This window comes from Phyllostomus discolor, chromosome 4, assembly GCF_004126475.2.
Source record: "Phyllostomus discolor isolate MPI-MPIP mPhyDis1 chromosome 4, mPhyDis1.pri.v3, whole genome shotgun sequence".
NCBI lineage: Eukaryota > Metazoa > Chordata > Mammalia > Chiroptera > Phyllostomidae > Phyllostomus > Phyllostomus discolor.
Genome location: NC_040906.2, coordinates 11,738,550 through 11,756,737, shown reverse-complemented (window position 1 = coordinate 11,756,737; position 18,188 = coordinate 11,738,550). Strand labels below are relative to the sequence as shown.

At 43.1% G+C, this 18,188-nt stretch overlaps 1 protein-coding gene across 1 annotated transcript in view; it reads right to left on the bottom strand.

Moving 5' to 3' along the window:
* FARSB (phenylalanyl-tRNA synthetase subunit beta) overlaps positions 1–18,188 on the bottom strand; it is a 53,449-nt gene that overhangs the window by 8,710 nt on the left and 26,551 nt on the right. The window contains exon 16 of the mRNA XM_028509536.2: positions 9,507–9,662. Coding sequence (XP_028365337.1) covers positions 9,507–9,662 — 156 coding nt within the window. The remainder of the gene's footprint in view (positions 1–9,506; positions 9,663–18,188) is intronic.

Here is an 18,188-nt window from a genome sequence, read left to right as displayed (position 1 = left end):
GGCTGCAATGGAGGTAGTGTTGTGGACTTAGGACTCAAATGATGCATATGCACATATGCATGTACACATGCAAATAGCAACTCTCACCCCTAATAGCAATAAACACACCCTAAATCTTGGTGTTTAGACACCACCCCCAACCCCCAAGTAGAACCAGGATGGAGACACAGAGCAAAGGAAAGTTCCAGATAAGCATGGTATATCTTCTTAGTTAAGACAGGAAGTCTTAAAAGTGCACAAAGACAGGAAGTATTAATAATAATGCAAACTAACAGGAACATGTTAAAAGGACACAAAAGCCAGCACGAAGGGGCGACCTTTAGCCAAACTGGGGACAAGGTGAGCATCAGAATAATGACTGCAGTGGATTAAAATACACTGAATAAAATAGGAAATACTGAATCCACACTGATATAAATACATAGCAAGCCAGATTAGGAATAGAACATTCACGTTAACTGTGATGGAGAAAAGAATGACTTTACAGAAAAGAGCCTTAGTCAAGGGATTCAAGTGAACGTTATCAGTTCAGAGGTAAATGGAAACTGTCTTGGTAAGACACTTGATAGGACGCACTGAGAACACAGCATTACTTCTGTAGCGTTCTTCCAAAGCTGCTTGACTAGAATCTAACAGTAAATAAAGATCAGGCAACCCAAAGTTGAGGGACACGCTACAAAATAAGTGGTTTGTAATCTTCAAAAGTGTCAAGGTCTTGAAGGTCAAGGAAAGATGGTGCTAGAACACGCCAGAACAAAATTAATGAGACATGACAGCTGGGGGCAACAGGCAATCTTTGACATAGAGCACTGATGAAACTTGCACAGGGTATGGGAGTGGATGGTGGTTAACATTAACATGAACATTTTCCTGGTGGTGATGATTATATTGTGGTTATGTAGGATGATGTCCTTGTTTGGAGTTAACACATACTAAAGAATTCAGGGGAAATGGGATATCAGGTTGGTGATTTACTCTCAAATAGTTCAGGAAAAAGCACTTTGTACTGTACTTGCATTTTTTTCTTTTTGCTGAATTTATTGGGGTCACACTAGTTGACAAAATTATGCAGGTGTATTTGCATTTTTAATAAGCATGTGACTTTCAAAAAATTAACAAAATGGGATTTAAGTTACTGAAAGGAGAGAAGTTATTTCTGTACTTAATATATATCCATCCATCCATCCATCCATCCAGATGCATGCATACATGCTTTTTCCTCTATCCCAGTAGTTCCTACTATTTTGGGGAATGCAACATCCTCTCATTTCATTATTACCTTACCCTGACAAAGTATTAGATATCATACATTATTTTAAGTGACTAAGTTAATTTTACTGGGGAATTTTAGGAACTTAAGACCCCCCCCAAAAAAGCAAAAAACCAAAAAGATCTTCTGTTGTATCAATATCAACTCATATCACTACATTTTCTTCAAATTACTAAAGAGAACTTAAGAAATACGAGTTGAATCATCAATGTTTTGGCAGACTTTCCTTTTTAAGGCAATGTAATGATACGTAATTACTACTCATGGTCCAGCACCCGGAAGCATAGGACACCCTTAAGTGCCTGGTGCCCTATGCTACGAGAACACGCAGACCCTGAAATCTGACTGCTGCTTTATGAATAGCCACATCGACATCAGTCAGGTTTCACACCCGCAAAGTACTACACCACGTGGTACGCTGACTCAGCAGTATTAACACCTTAGACACCCTTGGCCACCGCACCTGAAAGGAAGGCAAGAGAAGCAGGGTGTAAAGAGGGAGAACCCCTAACCACCATCGCTGCAGCATCCATGGACTTTCTGATTCTCCACATGGTGGGTTTCAAACTTTGTTCAAAGTGTATACACAATTTTATTTTTTTTTTAATGGGAGCCCAGAAAACATTTTTAAAACCAATCTTCTAAAGCAGTATTCCTTGGGAATGGCCAAAGTCCTCATTAGCTGTAAAAATGCCAACAGGAGATAAATGCCAGTGGTTAGCAGTAACACCCTTAAAGGCAACGAGACACAAGTACGTCCTTGAAGCTAGTACACGTGAAAATGTCTGGAATAAAACCACTGCAGACGTGGATAAAAGAGCAAACCATCAAAAGCATTTAAACATGAAGAGTAAAGGAACTGAGAGAGAGAGAGAGGGAGTAAATGAAAGAATGAATGATTTTACTAATAATTTTAAAATAACTTATAAGCTGGCTGGAAACTTGATTCAGTTATCTTAGAGCTGGGTAGCATTTTAATGCTGCAAAGGAGTTGAGGCAGGCAAATTAGGATTAGTTTAATCTTCAAGAAAGAAAGCCCCAAATACAACGGCTGGAAAAGACAGAAGCGTGTTTTCCCCTCACGTCAAAGCCAGAGGAGCGGCTCCAGGAAATAAGGCCTCTGCTCTGTGCGCTCTGCGCGGCCTGGTGCACGGCAGAGCACTCCACATTCCGCAGCCCCACCTGGCGGCTGCCCGCCCTGCGTTCACCTACTTTTCTGTCCATCCAGCATCCTTCAGTCCTTCCAGATTACAGCAGGATTGGTCACTCCGAGGACTGATAACTAGCTCACCAGGACACATCAGGTGCAGGAACTCGCAGGACTGGGACAACCAGCACGCCGCGGCACACCACATCCCACACCAGGGTGCTGCCGAAGTGGGGCCCCCACGGACACCCGGCAGTCCGCGAGAAAGCAAACCTGCCTTTCACGTGTGAGATAAAGACTAAGGAGTGAAAATCACCCTCAAATCCTCTCGAGTTTCAGAAGCTGGGCCCCCACGGAGCTAAAGGTGAACTTTTGCATCTCTCTGTATTGGGGCCACGGCCTTTTCTGTGGAACGGTGGAAGTCTGCATCCAGTTTGGGAACAGGAGAGGAGTGCAAAGTGCTAAGTAAAAATATCTTTATCTCTCTCTCTCTTTTTTTTTGGTCCAGTACATGTAGTTAAATTTAAATAGCCCCCACAATGCACTCAGCTCCAGTCTACAGGTTTAAGAGGGGTGACAACCGGTTCTTGGGGACACAGCGGATGTATGAAAAATCTTACATGTCACCCTGGTTTGCGGCCCTCCACAGCTGAACCTGCCTGACATAAATCTCACTCCTTGGTATTCAGTTCTTCCCAGTGGGTTCTCTGCCCCGGGCCTTGCAGGTGCAACAGGGACGTGGGAGACAGTCGGTCCACGTGCGGTCAGGCCTACGAGCCTGTGGAGGTGGATGGCCGTGACTGTGACCGGAAGGCTGCCACTGACCACGAAGTCCTGTGGGGAGCTGCTCAGGGGCTGCCGCTGGCTGCCTCATGGACACTGGTTGTGTCTGGTCCCGAGAGCCCAGGACCAGTTTGTGTGTGGCTCAGGCTATGGGTGTCTAACTAGTCAGAAAGCTAGTCAGTGCATCACTGATTACATCAAGTGCTGCACAGAAAAGGACACTGACCGTATTTAACTATCAGGTAGTTATTTGCTGTCATTAAGGAAAAGTCACATTCACTAAAAATGATTTCTAAGGAATTACTTTTTCAATTGTTTTACTTTTGCTGAAAAAAATTTTTGAATGATTTTTTAAAATGTTTGATATGGACATTAAGCATTTAAATTGCTAATTGGCAAATATATAATTTGATACACTATAACTTAAAGTAAATAAATAACATTAAAAGTTATTCAGCAGATATACTTAAATGTTAGTTTTTAAATTTAAGGTCGAACTTAAAATTTAAAGGTTCCTTAGGGGAGAGGGGATTTAAGAGTCACAAGGCTGAGAAGCACCAGGCCATGACAGTGTCAGGCGGGACACTGAGCTGCCCACGTCATTCCGGGGAGACGGGCTGTGCAGCACTCGGCCTGCTGAGCACTAAAATGTCAATCAAACAAGCACCAACACACCCAACCTGCCACCAGAAAAGAGTGACCATGAGTCATGAGAAATCTGCCTTGCACAAGTAAGAAAACGTGGGGAAGGACAACGCACGTGCACAGAAATGACACAGAGAGCAAGGACTCACTCACGCGCGTGGTGACGGAGGAAGCCTGCGGAAACACGGAAGCCCCGTGCCACCAGCTGTGCTGACCGCGCAGTGATGGCGACTGCGGACAGGTTTAGTGCTGCCGAGTCTTTTAATCCCTTCTCTGAACTGCATCTGAACGCTTCCCCCAAACACAAAAAACAGGGAACCAAAGGAATAAGGAGTGTTTTTAGAGTAACAAGGTCAGGAAGCTTAAAAAACTTCCAAGCCTTTTTTCTTTTAAACCTGATGCCTTAACGGAATAATGTCTTTGTTGGTGGTAACTAAATGTGGGCACTCCATGCAGGACGTTTTATGTAAGTCAAACCTTGAACGCAACACCTTTACTCCAGCAGGTTGCTCTGCACATATATTCCCAAGCTGGTGTCACACTGAAAACCAGTGTGAAGACCAGGGAAACATCACAATTTCCCCGAGGTGTCAGCATCTGAAACCTTTCTCAGGTGTCCTGAAAGAGGAAAGAGGTCATGACCTACAGGTCACGTCAATAATCATCAGGTGTTACTGTAACAGAAGGTATCTAAGCAGCCGCTGTGGGTGCATATGGTGCAGGATTAGGTGTGCATTACTTACAAGGTTATTTTTCACTTCACAAAATGAATCCCGAGCAGCATGAAAACTAGCACTGTCAAAACTAAAAGTTCTACAACTTCTGTCCATCAGAGATTTTGTATCAAGTTAAACTGAAGTTTTCTGTAGAACTGTAAATAAACTGAAATAGGTAACAAATTAAAGGAGGGAAAAATACACCCTTAAGTCGCTGCAGCCAATCCCACACAAAACCCTCTGCCTTCTAAAACAAATGGCTTTCGCCACTGATTTGCCCGGGAACCACATAACTGCTCTAAACACAAAAATGTGGAAAATGTTCCCTGCCCAAAGGTGGTTTTTAAAAAGGAGAAATGCATTTTAACATACATAATTTAGTTTGCAACAAACCACAAAAACAAAGGGGAAGAAGCCTGGGGAAGAGCACATCCAGACGCTGTAATGATCTGATCCAGTGCCACCGAAACATTCTGAGTGGACCCTTTGGAGACCCTCTAAATGCGCTGTAGTCCGATAAAAAGTTAAAGCTGCTCCTTCCTTTGTTTCCACTCAACAACTGACCTCACTCTCATTGGCAACTCGACCCCATCTACCTCACTTGACATTCTTAAGTGCAAGGGTGCTCGGCACACGGAGGCTCCGTAAGGCTCAGTGACCTCAGCGGAGGCTCCGCACGCTGCCGAGGGCGGCCGCCTGCACAACAAGCGGGCTTACACGCCGGGGTCCACAAAACTCCTCGGGATCGGTGTGGTGATCAGTTAAATGGGTTTCCAGATTTCTCCTACAATGAACAGGGCCAAGTTCCTCAAAGGGGAATCACGTTCTCTTTTCCACTGCCCCCACCTGCAAACAAAGCGGCTCAGGAGGAAACGGGTGGTTCCTGGGAAAGGACGGAGAGAGCAGGCAGAGCTGCCGCCAGCGGACTGACGCGAGCAGGCATTTCTGTGAACAGACTTAACTCAAAAGTAACTGCAAAGCCACCAGGGATTTTTAATTATTAAAAGGTAAACCATATGCCAGAGTAACAGAAGACAACTCAGCAATCAAGAATGGTAGGAAACAGCAGTTCTTAATCTCTTTTTACTTTACTCCTTGATAGTCAGAAGACCTACACTTAACATGCAAAATCATAAATTTGAAAAAAAATGATGTAAGTAAACATACCCCTGCAACCAAATTCTGTGTTTACAGGTTTACTCACGAGATAAAGCTATACGAAGTTCACAGGTTTATGAAATTTTACATGAAGAACTAATGCTGATTTATTTTGACAAGCCACACCTTTAGACCTTAATTTCTTTAACCATAAAAAAAAAGATAATCGTATTTGCCATTAGACAGTCAAAACAGACTTAGAAATCCCTAGGAGAAATGAGGACCTGTTATTTACAGCGACACTCACTCCCTTTGGCTTGAGGGCTCTTACAGAAAGCATCCCGAGGAAAATGATGCAGCCGGTGCTGCTGACAGAGACATCGAAAGTGAATGCTTGTCTCTTTTCAGAGAAAGCCAGTTAGATACACTGGAATATGTACTGATGGAGGCCACACGCATGTATAAAGAAGTTGCACCAAACCTTCTCAAATTCATAAATCCAGGACTTCTCATACATGTAAAAACTTTAAAATGTTGCAATGTTTTATTATGAGAACCAAAGTGAATTCAAAAGGAAACACAAGCTTGACTCTGTCCCCATATGTAACCAAAAACCATATTAACAATTTGGCCTAAAAAAACTGAACATACAGGTCTACAAACACATCATAAGTGGCTACAGTTTATGAATGTATCTTCTAATAAAAATAGTATACTCCAAACCAAAACATCAGACATCTACATATTAGAGAACTTACATGCTAAGTACCACATTGCTTTGGTACCAAAATAAATAAATAAGATTCAAATTACAGTGTCATAGGTTTAGAATGATTAAAATCTGACTTTATAAAAGGAGATCAATATGTATTAGCTGTATCATTAAAGGTTCCAAGTGGCACGTATCGTGAACTTTTCCAAATGCTGAATACTGTGGCTTCTACCTTCCTGAAGTTTCTTAAGTCCGTCTTCTCCTTAGTGTAACCATGGCCAGCATCCAAGTTCAAGTCCTCACTCCAACTGCTCTCGAATATACCATAACACGTCCAGCCATCTCCTCACCTCTACTCTTTATGCAACCCAGCCTACATATTGCTGCCAGATTAATCCCTCTGAAGTACAGATCTAATCATATCACTCACTTAAAAAAATTAAGAAGCAGATTCAATATTTCCCCCTAATTAGCTAAGATTCCTTATTCCAGCATTCAAAACTCTCAATATAGTGCTAAGTTCCTTCCTTGCCCTATAGTCAAACCAAACTGCACTCGGCCACGTCTCCTATCCTTTTTGGCTTTCTCGCGTGCTTTGCCTTGTTTCCTTGGTCTCCAAATAGCTTTCTTTCAAAGGCCCATCTAAGAGCCCAGAAATGCATGAATACTTTCCCAGACCCCTCAAGAAGCCCTCCCTGAAGCATCTCCCTCTCTGGAGACCTCACGGCACTCGTTTTGGCAGCCTGCTGTGACACCAGGTCTGCAGGGGTCTCTCCCGCCACAGGCACCTTGAGGGTAGGGACGGTGTCCTACTTATCCTTGCCTCCTAAACCCTGCCTCCTGGCTGGGAACGCAGATGCTTGTGGGAAACAAATGTCTCAGGAGCTTACTGAGGCACGAGAGTCATAATATTAAGACATTGGTTTGTGGTTTATAGAAACACCATTAATATAGAAGTAACATATACAAATATCAACCCACAATAAATTATGCTCCAAATTACCATTTCAGCTCTTTGCAAACTTTCAAGAAAGAAAAAAAAAATTAGACCTCAAATACATGGTATAATCTGTTTCAGGGAACTGATTTTTATCCAGTTAATCTGTTTATGAAGTAAGGTTTGGAAGATGTGTCACATCAGCTTTCCGGTTGCTATTAACAAGGATAACCTTAAAGCAGATCTCAAAGCAGAAATCTCGAGAAGTAGACTGGTGAACAAGTAATGACAAGAGAGCCAAATTCTGAGCTGACCTAAATTATAGTAGACTGGAGGGTGGGAAGAAGACAAGCCCCTGGCCAAAATTTCAGCTCTTATCAAAAAAGAACAGCTCACCAACAAATGCCACCACATGGTACTTATGCATAAACTCCCCAGCTGCTGTCTATGACCAGTGCACAGGCATCCGGTACCTGCTCCCTCCAGACTCTGCATCGACCCCAGAACTTGCCCTCCTGCACCTTCTCCCACCCCCTCACCTACCAACCAAGTCCATTCTTTCTGAACGACTTAGATCTTTCTTCCCTCAACTCACTATATAAAGGAGCCCCGTCACCTCAGGACCAAGGACATGTTTGTCTTCTCCATCTCGCCCTGCTGCTGGTGGTTCCGACTGCATGCCCCAAGGGCCTTGTCCTCTTTTTGGCTAGCATACGAGGGGTGGGCCCCCCAAAAACCGGAATTATCTTCAGGAGGTGGGGCCCCTTATAGTACAGGCTTCCCCTCCTAGGTGAGTGTTCTAGGAATCCATCTCTATCATTGTACCAGCTGGCATTGTTGTGAGAGGCTGTGTTTGGCTTCAGTGATTTTGTTCTGAAGACTCTCTCAATGCACTTGCCCATTTCACGATGAGTGTTTTATGAGTGCACCAAGCCACACTGCACTGAGTGTTCTGCAGTTTTTGACCAAAAATAGCATGATCCCTGTGCCTACCTCCCTATTCACCCAATCTCACCCCAAGAGACTCTTTTTTGTTTCTCCAGATGAAAAAAGTCCTTAAAGGGAAGTGTGTTGCCAATGTGTTAGAGGTAAAACAAAAAATGGCAGAAACACTAAAAAAGCAACAAAATCATCGAGTTCAAAACCTGTTTTGAGCAGAGGAAAAAAGTCTCGATTGGTGTATTGCATCAAATGGAGAGTACTTCGAAGGTGACTGAAGTTTAAACACATAAGAATAAATACACAATTTTTTATAAATAAATTCCTGTTTGGGGGGATCCTCCTGGCTCGTAGGAGGATAAACCCTTTCTTTCAGAAAAACTTTTAGCGTCAAAGGTGTTTGTTTAACAGTAAAAGGAATGATGAATGCAAGCAACTCGGCCTTGTGCAAAGAACACTGGGAAGCAGGGAGCCCGGCCTCCACGCGTGTGACCGGCCCGACTCACTGACCCGCTGTGCCTCGGCGCCTTCCCTTGTCAAACCAGGAAACTGACCCTGATAAACCCCAAGTCTCAGGTCTAACACTCTAGAATCCTGTAAGTGTAACATCTTTTTTTATTATTATAAACAGACAATCCCATCAGTCTTCAACCTAAAAGGGCCCATAGAGTTCTGGGTTATTGCATTTTCAAAGAAGTCTCCAAATAAAAACAAGTGAGAACAAAACAACAATGACGACAACCCTCCAAGGACCAAGAAAACTAAATCTATGGGAAAAACAAAAACCGGTCCCCCCCAACCCCACACCACAAAGTAATGGCTAAATAACACTTCTAAAACAGGAATGTTCTGTTAAAAATTTAAGAAGCCAAATACAGTTATAAAAAAAAGTATAAATGAAACAGTAGGAACAAGTTGTAAGATAATTTTTTCAAGTTGTTTCTAGATCTCTTGCCTAACTAAACGAACTCAGGTTCGAGCCGCAGGGACGAGAAGCAGAAATCCCCAAATTCCTGGGACGGTGGGAAACGAGCACGCTTGGAGTGCAACGAAAGCATGCTGCGCGGCACAGGAGCTCTGCACAGCGGTTTCTTTAAACGTAGGGAGGAAAGGGATATTACTAACAAGTAATTGAAATGAGGCCCTGTCTCCTTCCTCCCCAATGCCTCCCCCCCCCAAAAAAAACTTCTTTATCGAAAACAGGGATAGGCGCCTTCAGCACATTATCCCTGACGCCAGGTTCAGCCGCTGGGTCTCACCTTCGGAGGCTCTGATGGCATAGCCGCCCTTCTTCTCACCGGGAGGCACAGCCAGCAGCTGCATGATTCTGTCCAGCAGCCCGTGGATGATCTCAAACCCAGGGTTCTTGTTGTAATAAACAGCACAAAGGTGCCTGTAGTTTCTGGCACCTACGTCTGAAAAAATAAAAGAAGTAGTTACGAGGTCACACTGACAATTACTCAAGAACCCGATTTACCCCAACACAAAGTTAGACGAGATCAACAAAAAAGAAAACTTCTTAATAAACACAAGAGGGAACCATTCAACCTCAAACTCAAAGTAAGATGGTTTTTGAACCACTGAATCCCCTGAAGAGTTTTTATTTGGGGTAGGTAAGGAAAACTCTCAATGCTGGCCCAAAGACAATAAGGGTTCCTAGTGGTACAGAGTGGTAGAACTCTTTGTAATCAGTTTAGCAGCATACATCAGAACCTTGAAACTTCATAATATTATACAGAGGAAATAATCCTAAATACAAAAAAAAAGGCTTCATCTGAAAAGATATTATTTCTGCACAGTGCATTATTTCCAATTGTGAAATCAGAAAACACGTGAATAGGGGAAGGAATGCCTAGCTAAAATACTACAATCACTCATCAGAATACAATGTGGCTAAGAAACATCTTTATAAAGGTTTATCACAGAGCTAGAACAGATACTGGAAACAGTAAATGAAAGAAAAAGGAAGAACATACAACAGGTTCAAAAACTAGAAAGCGAAGAGGGAATGGCTGCCACAAAAGGCAGGGCAGTGGTCACTCCAGGTACAGAGAAGGTGGTATGATGGGGAGGGGTCTTTAAAAAGCTTAAGATACTGGGAGTAGTCCATTTCTGAAGCTGGATGGCTACACTAGTGTTTGTGTTATACTACTCTTTTTAAACCATATATACACTTTTCACAACTAAAGCAGAAAAAAAGCAATATATGAAGGCAAGAATTACAACTGCGTGAATAAATCCTTAAGCCAAGAAAACTCCACGCACAGGAAAAAGACCAAACAAATGCATTTATGTGTTAACAGAGGTTATGTTTGGGCAGAGATAATTTTTGTCCAAGTTTTATCTAATTTCTCTCTTTTCCTTGATTAGTTATGTATTATCCTACCTTGAAACTTAGAGCGCAGAAACGACAGTATTTTTAAAAAGGTAACGCTGTTCATTTTCAACAGTCCAAATAAGCCCTGATGGGTGTGTGCATGAACAAATTGTGGCCCATCCATACGACATACTCAGCAGTAAGAAGACACAACCCCACTGACACTCGTGGCAGTTCTGGTTACTGTCGAGGGTGCTGTGCTGAATGAAAAGGGCCGGTCTCAGAGGGCTACATGCAGCACGAGTCCATTTGTATGACGTCCTGGAGAAGGCCGGCAGCAGGCAGTGTTTGTCTGAGGTGAGACGTGGAGGGAACAATGCAACTACAATGGAAACCGTGAAGGGTTTTCAGGGTGATAGAACAGTTTTGTATCTTGTAGTGATGGTTACAAAAATTTAAACCCATATTAAAATGTATTTTATAAAAAAAAGAAGTGCACTGCATATAAAGGTAGACTCAAATTCAATCTGGTCATTTCCTTTATAATGGGTATACACTACATTGTGGCTGCCTAATAAATTCTGGAGGAGACCACAGCTCTAATACAAATACTGAATGAGTGTGGGTTTCATATCACTTTTTAAAGTAGGACCAAAGAAAGAACCAATGTCTATTAGGGAACAAACTACAAATGAAAAGCTGCTTTATATTAGCATGTCTTGAGCCAAAGTTTTCCCACAGATTTATTTTGAGAAGGAGAACTTCTGAGATGTCCTGAGTTAAATCACATCAGGCTGCACGGAGCAAAGAAAAGCCAGGAAGGGTTCATCAGTTAATGGTAAAAGGGCCAAAACCAACTAATGCCTTCTTACGCTCCTGAGTGTACGCTGAATTAACTGAGTGTACGAGTGCATTAACTCTCCGGTGGCCATTTCCTCAGTTACCTAGAGAGAATGGCCGACCACCAGAAGGCACTGCATACTGGTGACACATGAACTTTCCAAACCAGCGCCCACAACCAATCCAAAAGCATCACGTGCTTCCTTGTGGAATATGCATCTATCCCAGAACTGCCCCCATTCTCCTCTTCCAGCGCCCTCTTACCTACAGCCAATGTAAATTCATCCAAAACCACCTGCATCTCTCTTCTCCTTTTGTGTAAAAGAGCCCCAACCCTGGCTGGTGTGGCTCAGTGGACTGAGTGCTGGCCTTCGAACCAAAGGGTAGCTGGTTCAATTGCCAGTCAGGGCACATTCCTGGGCTGTGGGCCAAGTCAGGTCCCCAGTAGGGGGCATGCAAGAGGCAACCACACACTAATGTTTCTCTCCCTCTCCTTTCTCCCCCTCCCTTCCCCTGTAATATAAATAAATAAAATCTTAAAAAAAAAAAAAGAGCCCTTTCAACCCCAGGAAGGCAGACACGTATGTCTTCTCCATGTCGCCCTGCTGTGGGTGGCTCAGACCATATGCTCTGGGACCTGGTCCTTTTTCTGGCTAGCATATGGCTCGATAAATCCTCTCTTTCAGAAAAACTTTCAGTCTCAAAGGTTTTTGATTAACAATCCCCTTTGCATAATTGACACAAAATACTGAATACCTTTTACCTTCCTGATAATGAAATAAAACATGTTATTTTAAGACACTGTACTCAACTACTAAAGTAATATAAAAGTGAGCACATAAGTGGGATAAAAGGAAAAGGGAAATTAATGTTAACTATTTACTAAGTGCCAGGTACTCAGTACCGATCTATCAATGTATCTATAATCTTACTGAATTCTCAAGAAAATCATGTAAGCTGGGTTTTATTATCCCTATAAAATAGAATGGGGAAAATGAAATGGAGAAACAAAAGCTCAGAAACATTTTGCACAAAGCCAAGCCAACTGGCTGGAGCTAATTGTAACTAATTACACAGCTAGTAAGTTATAAAACCAGGACTAGACCAGAATCATCTGACTCTAAAACCCATGCTCTTTCCACCATCCAGTGGAAATCTCTAAATCTCTCAAGGATTTAGATGACAAGAAATAATTTTTTAAAATATTTTATTTATTTATTTTTAGAGAGGGAAGGGAGGGAGAAAGAGAGAGAAACATCAATGTGTGGTTGCTGGGGGTCATGGCCTGTAACCCAGGCATGTACCCTGACTGGGAATCGAACCTGCGACACTTTGGTTCCCAGCCCACGCTCAATCCACTGAGCTATGCCAGCCAAGGTGACAACAAATAATTTAAGGGCACACTCATATGCGGATATATAATTACCTAATATAGTCAAAGATTCCATTCTTGAAATGGTTTTGATATGATAAGCTAATGTTTGAGTGTTCTAAGAATTCTAGTTACTGGAGTAAATTCTTTTTAGAAGTCAGTTAACCGAAGTTTCTGGTCACCAACAGTATTTTCACTCATGGAAAGTATCTTCTAAGTCAAACACTGTCGGACCACTCGTGGAGAAATCACCATTCTGGCCACATGCCATTTCTCGGGAGCTGCTACTTTCAGGCACTCCTCTCTAGGTAACCCCAGAGAGTAATAGTCAAAGCCAGCACAGGACCTGCCCAAACTAACGCTTCTACCATCATTGTCTGAATAAATAAATTAAGGCCTGGAAGGGGAGGTGAGCACACACAAGTAACTATTGAACCAGGCCAAGGCCAGAAGACCACAGGCCCCATTCAAAGTCAGCGTAAGAGTCAGCTGATGTAGGAAAGTGAGCACTGCATTGCTGTCACTCTCCATCATTTCCGTTGGCAAGGATGGAGAATTCTGGTATCTAAAAGCGTTAATGGAAGGTGTAAGAGTAAAGATTGGTATTAAAATCAGGCAGGCATCAAACCTCAACAAGCCAACCACACGCACAGACTAAAAGGAGGGGCCTGACTCCTGTGTAGGAACAATCTCTCCCCTTCTCCCTCTCGCCCTCTCCTCCCCTCTCCCTCCCTGAAGGAAAAAAAAAAATGAAATGAAACAGAACTAAATCGCCCCTTTCATAATGCTGAGTGCTCCTGGGCATCTCTGCCATGTGGTACCCATTTGTTGGTGTCACATGCTTCCACTTTAACGCGCAGACACGCACTGAGACGACTTTGTTGTTCCACTGCTGCTGTGAGAGCACAGCCCGACAGTAGTGCCCCCACTCAGGGAACCTCGCAACGTAAACTGGAAGCCTTGTTTTGGTAACCTTTGCCTTGGGATACTTCTCTGCTGATTTCCAAATTACGTAAAACTTACCTTTCTGATAGGAGGAACAACATCTAGTTTAAAAACTCACAATTAAAAACAAATTAAGTGATTCTGATGATCAGAATAAAATTACATTAAAAATACAGGGCTTTAGAAAACTCCACTCCAAGAAAGGTTTCAGGATGTTTATTGCATGCACATCACACATATACAATAATGAGCTATACATTTTTAATTTTTAGACTCAGTTTTGCAATATTTTTAAGAAAGGTCACTGACTTTCAGGGCTTTGTACTCAACCCACCATAAAAATTAGATGAAACTCATTACTTAGGTGGCCCTCCCAGCTCCCACCACCGACTGGCCGGTCTCCACACTTCCCGAGAGCTACCACTCCCTCCCTCTGGCCTTGCTCCTCTCCTCTCTCCGAGACAGGCCCTCCACTGCGGCTGAACTGAAAAAAGGGAAAAAGCACCCCAGTCTCAGTTCCTCCCATTCCTCCCTGGAGAAACGGCTATGCATAGTAAAATTCCCATTTCCTAGTGTGCTGCCCTGAAGAACCGTGTTGTATCACAAAGTTTACTGACTGCACTCCACAAAATGAGAAGCATTTAAACTTCATGCCAAAATGAGGGCCTGTTGCCAATGACTCAGTCCTTTATAGCTCGGCGACAGACCGCCCATGCGTGTCGTGCCATCACACAGCCCGCCCTGTGAGCGGGCCTGCCCCGCGCGCCAGCCTGAATTACCTGTGCACTGCACAGGCTTCAAAGCACCGCCTGGGGAGGCTGATCTCACCCCCCAGAAGAGGGGCAGCTGCCCCGCTCCTGTACGCGGGAAGAACCTGCCAAATGATGAGCTTTCACAAGAGATAAAGGAAACAAGGGTGGTAGATGATGTCCCTTACTAGGTGGTTCCTGCACACAACTCAGATTTTTAGAATAGGGTCCTCCTTGGGGTAGAGCCTCTTTCACTAAAGCACCAACGATTAAGAGAGAATCAGGGGTGTGAGCCTGTATTATCATATATGGCACAGACCGGAAAAGAGCAGAATTCTTCACCCTTTGCATCGCTACTCTCACATTCACCCAGAAGCCCAAAAACAGACTCCAGAAGAAAGCCTACTGGAAAACCAAAAAGGCTCCCAGGATAACCACAGGCTGGTATTGAGCTCGAGACGAACAGTCTGGCCATATTCAGAAAATACAGCATCTTGACTTCTAGTCCATTCCATCCAATAAATTTCTTTACACTGGTCCTCAGGAGACTGAAGCTTAAACGTCATCTCCTGAAAACCTCCAGAGCAGTGTTAAATGATTCTCGAAAGCTACAAGAATTCCCTGAAGACATGCACCTTAAAAAATGATCTCTAATGATCTTATCAACCAATGTCACTCCAATAAATTTAATTTAAAAAATATATCTAATATGGGAAAACAGGAACCCTTATACATTCCTGGTAGGACTGCAAGTTTGTAAAAAAATCCTTCCTGGAAGAGAATTTGACAAGAGAGCAACAGTTAATGTGTAGCGCTATAGACCTAACAACTCTATTTCTAAAATTATATGTTTGTATAGGAGTATAAGGATAGTCACTGTAACAGACACATTTTAGCAAAACCTTGGTAGCAATCTAAATGTTCAACAACAGTCTGAGTACATAAATTATAGTGCATCCATATAATGGAATATTACGCAGTCATTAAAAAGAATGAGGCGAACAGAATGTGTTCACAGAAAAAAGCTGGACGGGTGAAGCATAATTTCACTGGTGTCGGTTCAAGAAAGCATGCCTCCATATAGCTGGCTACACACAGAAGCGTAAAGCATGGCTGCATGTGAGTGGGCAATGGCTGCCGACTAATTCTAGGAGTAGGATTATGGAGAAGTTGCATATGTATATTTTTTTTAATATTAAGAGAATAGAATTATTTACAAGTCAGAAATAAATACTCATGAAAGTTCTTAAGGATACTACACATATATCCTCAATTTTAAAAGCGTACATAATGAAAAGAATATTTTTCCTTAAAATGGATCTATATTATAGCACCAAAATACAGACTTTTTATTCTTTTTGATATAATGCCAAAAGCCAAAAAACAAATGTGAGGAAAAATCTATGACCTTCTCAATGCGTGAAGGACACACTTGTAGTCTTGTGGGTTGGCTTTTATTTAGTTAACATAAACCTGGAATGGATTTTTATCTATTAAAAAAATATAATACGCAACGCATGACAGATCACATTATACTCACGTTAGCAGATCTGTGTGGAACCAAACACACTAAAATAACTTTCTGTATTAAAAATGATGTTATTGACACAGTTACGATGCCATCACATATGCGAATGATGCCACTTCAAATATAGTTAATGTCAATGTGCCTTACGCCCATACTTTTTGAATTATTAATTGGAAATCCTACATGCCAAAAATATGAAGTAAAATTAAATTAATCCACACGGATGACATAAGCGCTCTTCAAAAACCACAGTCCACATGCGGACGCTAGATAATCTTCCACGATCCGATGGCTGCAGAATTAATGGACCTTTTCCCAGAGCTGAAGCGTTTCACAGGGTCACAATGAAAGCACTTTTACTGAGTTCTTTATCCATCAAAGAGTTATAGGAAAAACTATGAAGATCTGAACCCTGTATTTCAGTAGGTTACGCTATAAGACAGATACATGAATGGTACCAACCAAGAGCAAATTGAAAGAGCAAACCAAATCATAAAAGAATCGTGAACTAGTTATGTTCCCAGCAGCTACAGTGGCCCACAGAGGAGAAAGGAACAAGAATCTTGAATATATTGAGTATATCGCGACTAAACTTAGAAAAATAAATTCTGGCGCTCCATAGCCAAATTAACGAAGGTAAGAAGTAGACCATTCCTGACGAGAAAATCCGCTTCGGTGAGAATGAGAAATGCTAGAGGCGACCGAAGCAGGGACTTGGGAAGCAGAGGAACTGAGACTTGCAGCAGGACTACAGCCGCGCTCTGGAGAGGGGAAGTGTCTGAGCAAGAAGCCAACGGCCGGGGTACGTGAGCGTGCTAAGGCGAGTGCGGGAGCTGGAGCCCTTCAAGGGACCAAAGGTCTTTAACCTATTCCACCCACTAGAATAATTACTAAACCCCCAAATTCTCTGAACGCAGCAGTTGAAACTAAAGTGCACGGCAATTTGATGATCAGGGTTCTCCATAGCCATATGCCCCCTGACAACAGAACGGCTGTTTTGTGCTAAATCGACATCACCCTCCGTACTTTACGAAGGCAACTAAGTCATCTTTCTTAGGCTGTGGGTCCCTTTAAACTTAAACTCAACCCCGAGATGCATTTTCTCCCGCCTTTTCAGTGAGCGTCTAGGCATGCTGGTGGCTCGGTAACCATAGTGAAATAAACCGTGATGGCAGACTTCAGGCTGCATTTAATAAAAAGCCAGAATGTCGGACTTCCCAAAATATGGCTGCATAAAGATCAGGAATTCACAATTAGGTCCTCTGCTCCTCTACAGTCATTTTTTACTATTTTGTTTGTAGTTTAGTTACCCTTGACGTGGAACAGAAGAAACAAAGGTATTAACAACTGGAACCAATCAATAACTCACCCAGCAGCCTGATTTGTCAGCGGCAGTGTTGCCTCTACCGACTTCCCTGTTATAGAGCCGAAAACTTACCCCACAGCACAAGACACATGCCACCCTGCCCGACAAAAGGGATAAATCAGCTCAGTCCCCTGAGTCATGACTAAGTTTTTTTTAAATGCTGCAGCAACTCTGGATCTTAAAACTCTGTAAATGCAGTGGCTGGCTCAGCCTCAAAGCACTGGAACGTGTCTGAGCCACAGCGGAAGTCTTGATACTCGGCAGTGCACCAGGCTCAGTCACCAGCTGGGCGGCCAGGCCGGGAGCACCCCAACACGACCACTCAGTGAAAAAGTCCACTCCGGCACAGGACACTGTCGGAGGAGGCCGAGCACGACAGTGGGGGCGGGCAGTCCCTCGGTCACTCTTACAGGAACGCGGCCAGGCGTGCTGGTGGGAGGCGCACTGAAACCCAGGACAGACCCTCCTTCATCTCCACTCTGGAAGACGTGCTCGCCCGCACAGCACTGGCGGGAGGCTGGTGGTGCTGGGTATTGCCCGAATCTTACAAAGCAAGTTAGTGGCACTGGTCACTGCCAGGCCTGTGCTATCAGGGCACCTTGCACACTACCCATCTATCCAGAGAAGTCTGTTCCCTATCCACTCTTCCTCTTATATTCTAAGCAGCCCTTAGCATAAACAAACACACACACACACACACACAAAACAGGAACTCAAAAGTACTTTGGGCCATGAATGAGACTGCTTTGCTCACTCTAGCCACACATTTCTCCCTCTTTTTTTAAAAAAATTTTTAAAAGAGATTATTTATTTTTATATACAGA